Below are 8,682 nucleotides of genomic sequence, written 5' to 3'. Positions count from 1 at the left end.
GGGTACTCCAGGTTGTTTATGTTCAAGGATAACTAGATAGAAAGTTGATTACTGTTAGGAGACAGAATGTTTATTATTATTATTATGGCGTGTTTAATCATAATCGTAATCATAATATTTTCTTATGCTTAATGTTTTGACTAGATGTCATGTCAGAATGTCTTAAATACACACCACACAATCAACAGACAATCACACATTGATTTTCTTCATAATTTGACTACTGCTCTGGTCAGCTGCAAAGCTGGCACCGGAGATGTCACGGTTTGGCGTCCTTGATTAGTATGGGCTAGCCCAAAGTGATCTAATGTATAGGCCTGTTATGGTTCGGGGGGCTTTGGCCATCTTCCGGCTGCCTGCATGCATGTTGGAGGTGCAAAGACTCCTGAGCGTGTAATGTTAATTTTACCTGTGATCCTTGAATAAATCAGCACTGTTTTGAAGTTACTCGGACTGCTTCGTCTCTCAGAGTTAACATGGTGAAAAGAACGGGGGTAAACACATGTGAACCAAAAGGTCCCTGTTATATTTGAAAGTTTTCTTATGTGTTTCATAACACTTTAAAGACTTTCTATCTGTGGAAGGATCAGAGTCAGTCTCTGACAGGGGAGAGGTGTCTACATTGCTACTGTGACTTGTGTCTTTGTGACGTCTCCTCTTTGGCTTTGGCTCTGCATTACTAGCTGATCCTGAGTCTCTATGCTGGCTTCCTTCCTGACCCTGGTTCTCAGCTACAGCAGAGCTGTGACAGAGGTGCTGCTGGTCACTGGTTGGTTCTGCTTCACTGTGGTCATTATCCTCATAAGTAGGAGTCAACATAAAGGGATTGGTCTCCTGCTTCAGTCCAAGCTGCTCTCCCTCCTGACTGCTACAGAGTTCCTCCTGTTCCTCTTTAATCTGTGGAGGCTCTGGGTCCTCTTGGTCCAGACTGGAGTTCCTCTCCTGGTTCCAGAGCTGCTGGTCAGCCAGAACCTCCTCCTCCTTACAAACATGTTGCTATGGCAGCTCTGGAGGGACAAAGGAAGGAACAGGCCACTGATGTGATGAGGATAAAACAAAAGCAATGTTTATTATTCGCCTGCTTCTTAGTGGAATTTTTACAGTCTATCTTAAAAATTTCTGTAGAGGACATTGTTCATATTGTCATTTTCAAGCTGAACTGAAAATTGTAACGATTAAGGTAATAAATTCAATTAACAGCAGCTTCCTCTTTAGACTTGAATGAAAGGTTTCGTAATTAATTTATACATTAACAGATTGATGCTGTAACTTCAAATCAGTCACAGTACCATGTTCAGAAGGTTATCCCAAAAAATGCAAGAGGGAAAAAACTGCAAAGGGGAAAAAAATGAAGAACTGAATTCAGAATAAAAGCAGTCTTCCGGTCAATGTGATTTCCCTTTCATTCAGTCAGTCCTTCTGTCAGTAGTAAATGAATTAATAAATAAGCAAATAAATGCATAAATACATTAATAACCAAATTAAACAATAAGAAAGTCACTTTCAGCTTTTCCCGTTTAGGGGTCGCCACAGCGAATCGTTACACTGACAGCTCTCATGTTGACATATGGCACGTGTTTTACGCCGGATGCCCTTCCTGACACAACCCTGATTCGAACCTGGAGCGCAGCAGGGAGAGCGCTGCGTCATAACCACTAGCCTACCAGGGACAGGCTGCTTTATTAATTCTAATTTCAGATTGATGTTATAAAGAAACTTTCTTTCTACTCTCAGAGTAGAGCCGCTGCTCCTCCATGTTAAGTGGAACCAGTTGAGGTGGCTAGGGCACCTGTTTAGGATGCCCCCCTGGACGCCTCCCTGGGGCTATTTGTAGCCCGGGTGAAATGGTTGTCGCATGGGACGCAATTACTGAGGTCCTTGCAGCTTCGATGTCCAGCAGGTCACAGTTCATTTACACATGAAAAGATATGGACTAACAAAACATGGAGGTATTCTGGGCATGTCCCTCCGGGAGAAGGCTTCGAGGCAGACCCAGGACACGTTGGAGAGACTATTTTTCCCGGCTGGCCTGGGAACGCCTTGGGGTTCCTCCTGAGCAGCTAGAGGATGTGCGTGGGGAGAGGGAAGTCTGCGAGGCTTTGCTCGGACTACTACCCCCCCAACCCAGTTTCGGATAAAGTGGACGAAGATGGATGGATGGAAACTTTCTTTTGTCACAGGACCATTTCACTTCAGAATGATAGTGAACCACCTCAGAGTGTAACCCAGAAAATATCAAGACATTCTGATGTAGCATTTCACAATTAAAGCCCTCTAAATGCCACATAACCATTATATTTGTAGCCCGGGTGAAATGGTTGTCGCATGGAACACAATTACTGAGGTCCTCGCAGCTTTGATGTCCAGCAGGTCACAGTTTATTTACACACGAAAAGATGGAGTAACAAAACACGGAGTACCAAAAGTAAGGGGTAACAAAATACGGCGGTGGGCTCTGGATGCACACACAAACAAAATAAAATAATCTGTAAAAACCAAATAACCAAACACTCACCAAAAAATAAAATACCACATTCATGTACGTAAAGACATCCCACCAAAAGCTCAACAGCTCTATATTGGACACACCGCCACCAGCACCATCAGCATCAATAATACACCGTCTTGTCAGAATTCTGATAGATGACTACTTTAAAGTGTTGATACAACAGAATCCAACAAGATTACACTTCTACTTTTCTACAACATTTCACTCTCAAGCTCAGTCCAACGTAAAGAAAGAAGGGACCACAAAATGTTTGGTCAAGCTTTGGTGGAAGGAACACATCTCATTCCGTACTGCCATCTAGTGGCCAAGGTACTCGGTGACATTAAACTCCAGTAGCCCACTGTAGGTTACTTTTACATAACATCACCAAAATTGAACGGTGTTACATTAACAGGAAAACCATAAACACTGCATGACAATTTTGAATGTTGAAAACCTTTAGGGGACCTTTAACCATCAGTGGAAAACAATTTATTTATTTATCTCCCCTTAGTACATGTTTACCCCCCGGCTACATATTAATTGTTCAAATTGTTCTAACAGGTAGTTTTTTCTGACAAAGTCCACTCCATATTCTATATAATAGTCTGTGAAAACAGAAAGTCTCCTTTTAGTATCGATCTGTGTTTATAGTTAACATAGTGTTTACGTGACATTTGAGGGGGACTTAAATTCGAAATTCTGCATCAAACTGTCCTGATAATTTTGGAGTCAAGCTCTGACGTGGTCCACTATGATTCTCATAAGAAATAGTCCTGTGAAAACAGAAATGTTCCTTTTAATATCAATCTGACCTTAGAACTAATAAAATTTGAATTTATCTATTCCTTCTTTTACAAGAGTCGCACTGACTGAGTGAATGAAAGTGAAAACACGCTCACCGCAATTCTGTATGCAACTTTGAATGAAGCCATTTGTGCTTTGCTGTCCACTGATGCAGATTTTGCCATGAGATTTTCCTGCTATGGTATTCTGCCAGCTTTCTTTCAAAGAAGTCAAGTGGCTTATTAACGTGACTGGGGTGTGTTGTCTCTAAATGTCTTCTTAATTTGTTGGGTCTCATGCTGTCTGCTGCCAGCGGTTTAAGACACAAGACACACATGGGTCTTGCCTCTGCCCCCACCATTCCCACAGTGAATCTAAGCGCAAGATGTGCTTCATTATATTTTCTTTTCAGCTGGCGTTTTGGGTGATAAGGCTTACTGCCTGTTGTTTCTTTGTCTGCTTGCACTGAATCGCCTTTTTTTCTTTGTGGTACATGTAACAAATTTATCCATTTACGTTATTTTGCCCACTACATACACTGTTGGCCCTCTCTGTGAGCGTTTCCTTATATTGTTGCGCGGCAGTTAACATACTGACGTTAAACCGTTATTGTTGCACTATGGTTCCCCTTTTTGTCCCGGGCCCTGAAATGATGTTATTTTAATTTACTTGTATTGACCCATTTCTAATTTTTTCCATTCATTGCACCCCACCTGTCATGTCTTTATTCCCCACTAGTGGGGCGTGCCCCACACTTTGAGAACCACGGCTGTAGATACAGATATCAAATAAATATAAATGGCTCAAACTACAATTTTTGTCTGTTAACTGTGGAGCTTGGACAACAGTTTAACCAGTATTTATTAAAACTGTGCTGCTAAATTTCTCACATATTCAGGTGTGCAGAGACGTTTTTCTTCCATAAAACAAGTAAAGCCACAAATCTGTAATTTCATCTTTCATAAATTACAATAAAGGTGTTTGGTGCTTATAAAACACGACTCACTTTGATTTGTTTTGCACCCCTAATAACTCCAAATAGTAATGTATGTATGTAATTATTTCAGAATAATAAAACCAAAAAGCCTCTTCCTAAAAATGAGAGGATTGTCTGTGAATGCACACAACTCCTGCTGCCAGTGTTGTGTGGAAAGTGAATAGCACAACAAATTTCGATGGCATTAATTAACATGAATTTCCCTTCCATAGATAGGTAAACAAGAGTATATGTGCTGTGAAAAGAGATGTGTTACACTAAACAAAGTGGGCAGCTGAGAAACCCCATTTTCTAAATGGCATAATGCAGACATAGTAACTTCTCCAACCTTACAACAATTCTAACGTTACAGAAACGAGGCATTAACAGCCACCAACATGTGTTTTTAAACTTAGTTAAGTCCCACTGAGTAATGGAAACATCGCTCCCTTTCAAGTAGCTCCAAAGTTGGTAAATCCAACCAGTGGTCGCTGTGTCTTCCCCCACATGACCACATACAGTTCCAAAGCAGTGAAATAAAGGTAGAGTAGCACCAACAATAACATCATGGGCCATTAAGCAACACATCACATGTGGCAGACATGCTGGCCTCAAGCAGTCCAAACAAACGGGTACTGTGCTCTGGGGGAATCCAGCCTTGATAAGCTGATCACTAACCACTGTGGGGGCTTCACTGGCTGGCTGATCGTAGGTTAGATCTGGTTAGGTAAAACAGCGAGTCCCTGTACAGGAACTTTTATGAACATGCAGTAACCTCAGGCCCTGTATTTGTCTCCACATCCTCTGGTCACAGTGCAGCAGCAGGAGGAAAAATATATTCACAAAATCGGACGCAGTTGAAAAATTCCAATTTTACAATGGCACACGTGGATGTTGTTTTATTAATAAGCTTTATTGAAAACATACAAGGCAATAAAACATTTTGCCAATATGGTGGGGACACCGGTGGAAGTTAGGCAAGCTCACATGAATGTGCAATGGACTGGATTTTATACCCATTCAAGGAAATCCTTAAACTATCACATAATGCTTTATTTTGTTACAAAAAAAAGTCTCATAAGCGTGAGATTGTGAGACGTGTATAAACCAAGTTGCTTTTGCACAGAAATACCAGAACACATGTACACATGATCTCAGAGGTGCGCTCACATCTCCCATCACAATACTGCTATAACATAAGGAACTTTTGACTCCTGAGAAGCCACATCAGGGGTGCAGTGGATTTGCCTCAAATTTAATTTAGTAATAAAATAATTGCTTTGGAGCAGCAGGTCCGCTTTGTGCCAGACAAACCATGATTTAATGTAATTATTGTGATCAATTAATCATCCATAAATTACTAATCAAATGAGCAATCTTCAGTGTGAAGACTGAATTTTCTATACAGTGACTTCATAGTTTCACAACAGAAAAGAACAAGGACGGCAGAACTGCATTTTATGTAATTTATTAATCCAAAAAGAAAGTGAACACAAATGCAGTTCAAATGTTCAGTAATGATAGAACAAAGACTGAAAATGACTGATTTAACCTGGTAAGTTTAACTTGATAAAGTTGTGGTGAGAGGAAATGACTGATTTTAGGACCAATGAAGAAGAAAGCTATTAACTGCAAATAGAGGAAAACTTGTAGACGACTGGACAACGAGACTTAGTAGGAATCAGTCTATATGACACCTGCCTGGTCTTGGAGGCAGACAAAAGATGAGTGTCAACCCATAAAAGTAAGCAAAGGAGGCAACCCCAGGATCAAAAAGGGCATGAAGAAAGACTAACAAAAACTGAAATCTGAAACTTGAGTTGTCCAGTTCTAAAAAGCAGCAACCCGCGAGGGTTGGCCGCAGATCTGATGCTCTTGGGTCAGCCACACCCAAAGAGGCTGACAGGAAATATTGACTTTATCTTTATCAAAATATTAAGGAATCCAACTAGAAGTCTAACTACTATATGAGACCAATTTGTCTCTCACCAGAACTTGACGTAAACAACACAGTGAATAAAACCATGTGTCATAATTTGTAGTAGAGAAACGGCTGAATCATGGCGTACACATAGACACAAGTGAACATCTCTTATTCAAGCACAAACGATTCGCAAAATATCTGATAAATGGATAATAATGTCTTTATCTAAAGTACAGGGGTTGGTAGTGAATAAAGTTTTTTTACCAAAATTATGAAGGAATATTAAACAAGTAGTAATTGGTTACAATAAAAACTCTTCATCTACAGTGATCTTACGTAAACATATCTAGGTCAATAAAATCTAATTATACCAACTGAATTAAGACACTAACAGTAAACATTTCATTCTGTGAAGCTTGTCATGTTTCAGCTTAAGACATGGTCTATTATGTAATGACAAATATTACTCTATCATAATGTACATTTCAGCTAACTGGTTAGATAGTGGAGGTAGAAAGGGTTTCCCTGGAGTTATAATCTGAACTACTGTGGTGGTGTTGGTAACTTCATGTCAATCAAAAGCAAACACTTGGGGGCTCAAAGGGCAATTGTGTTACCTCCAAATCAATATTCCTGAATGAGGTCTGACTTTGTTCACTGCCTTGAAAGCTACATCTGAAAGCTCTCCCACGATCTGTAAGCATATGACTTTTAGTATGAACTCTTATGTGTTTTTTTTTCCAAGTGTGTTGCTGTGTAGAATCTTTTTCAACAGGTGCTGCAGGAGTACATCTTTTCAACTGTATGGATTGTCATGTGTTTCAACACCGTCCCCCTTTGTGTGAATCGGGGGCTCAATGGGTAATTGTGTTACCTCCAAATCAATATTCCTGAATGAGGTCTGACTTTGTTCACTGCCTTGAAAGCTACATCTGAAAGCTCTCCCACGATCTGTAAGCATATGACTTTTAGTATGAACTCTTATGTGTTTTTTTTTCCAAGTGTGTTGCTGTGTAGAATCTTTTTCAACAGGTGCTGCAGGAGTACATCTTTTCAACTGTATGGATTGTCATGTGTTTCAACACCGTCCCCCTTTGTGTGAAACAGTTCCCACACGTTTTACAAGACTACGGCCTCTCTCCTGTGTGAGTTCTTATATGGATCAAAAAAGCATTGCTATATCTGAACATTTTCTTGCATGTTACACAACAATACTGATTCTCCGTTATGTGGATGCTAAGATGTCTATTAAAAATGGACTTGTACCTAAAGTACCACTTGTACCACAAGTGTCACACTTTATTCTATCTGTGGGAGGATTTTTGTGACATCTCCTCTTTGGCTTTGGCTCTGCATTACTAGCTGATCCTGAGTCTCCATGCTGGCTTCCTTCCTGATCCTGGCTCTCAGCTACAGCAGAGCTGTGACAGAGGAGCTGCTGGTCACTGGTTGGTTCTGCTTCACTGTGGTCATTATCCTCATAAGTAGGAGTCAACACAAAGGGATCGGTCTCCTGCTTCAGTCCAAGCTGCTCTCCCTCCTGACTGCTGCAGAGTTCCTCCTGTTCCTGTTTAATCTGTGGAGGCTCTGGGTCCTCTTGGTCCAGACTGGAGTTCCTCTCCTGGTTCCAGAGCTGCTGGTCAGCCAGAACCTCCTCCTCCTTACAGGCATGCTGCTGTGGCAGCTCTGGGGGGACAAAAGAAGGAACAGGTCACTGATGTGATGAGGAAAAAACAAAAGCAATGTTTCTTATTCACCTACTTCTTAGTGCAATTTTTCCAGTCTATTTCAATACGATCTAATTATACCAACTGAATTAAGATACCAACAGTAAACATTTAATTCTGTGAAGCTTGTCATGTTTCAACTTAAGATATGGCCTATTATGTAATTACAAATATTACTCTATCATAATGTAAATCTAGCCACGGGGGTTTCAAGCCAGTGACTTCTGTGCTGGCCCCAAGACCAGATAAATAGGGAGGGTTGTGTGAGGAAGGGCATCCAGCGTAAAACGTGCCAAATTTAAACATGCAAATCATCAGAATGAATTCCATACCGGATTGGACAAGCCCCGGGTTAACGACTGCCACCAGTGCTGCTGACCAACAGGGTGCTGGCGGAAATTGGACTAATGTTGATCGAAGAAGGAGAGGAGGTAGAAGGATTCGTAGACAGAGAGAGAAGAGGAAAGGCAGGAGTATAGGTCTGAGAATAGGGACTCTTAACGTTGGCACAATGACAGGGAAAGGTAGAGAGCTGGTGGACATGATGGAGAGAAGGAAGGTAGATATACTGTGTGTGCAGGAGACCAGGTGGAAGGGTAGCAAAGCGCAGTAGCATTGGAGGGAGATACAAACTGTTTTATTATGGTGTGGACAGGAAGAGAAATGGGGTAGGAGTGATCCTGAAGGAGGAGCTCGTGAGGAATGTTTTAGAGGTGAAAAGAGTGTCAGACAGGGTGATCAGTTTGAAGTTGGAAATTGAAGGGGTAATGTTGAATGTAGT

At 41.0% G+C, this 8,682-nt stretch overlaps 1 protein-coding gene across 1 annotated transcript in view; it reads right to left on the bottom strand.

Moving 5' to 3' along the window:
* Nucleotides 1-561: 561 nt before the first annotated feature.
* Nucleotides 562-8,682, bottom strand: part of LOC109974937 (zinc finger protein OZF-like) — a 12,975-nt gene continuing 4,854 nt past the window's right edge. The window contains exons 2-3 of the mRNA XM_020625408.1: nucleotides 7,635-7,860; nucleotides 562-803 (exon numbers count right to left, since the gene is read on the bottom strand). Coding sequence (XP_020481064.1) covers nucleotides 800-803; nucleotides 7,635-7,860 — 230 coding nt within the window. The 3' untranslated portion in view covers nucleotides 562-799. The remainder of the gene's footprint in view (nucleotides 804-7,634; nucleotides 7,861-8,682) is intronic.

This window comes from Monopterus albus, unplaced genomic scaffold, assembly GCF_001952655.1.
Source record: "Monopterus albus unplaced genomic scaffold, M_albus_1.0 scaffold354.1, whole genome shotgun sequence".
Taxonomy (NCBI): Eukaryota; Metazoa; Chordata; class Actinopteri; order Synbranchiformes; family Synbranchidae; genus Monopterus; species Monopterus albus.
Note: the sequence above shows the minus strand (reverse complement) of the source record. Positions and strands in the feature narration are given on the sequence as shown.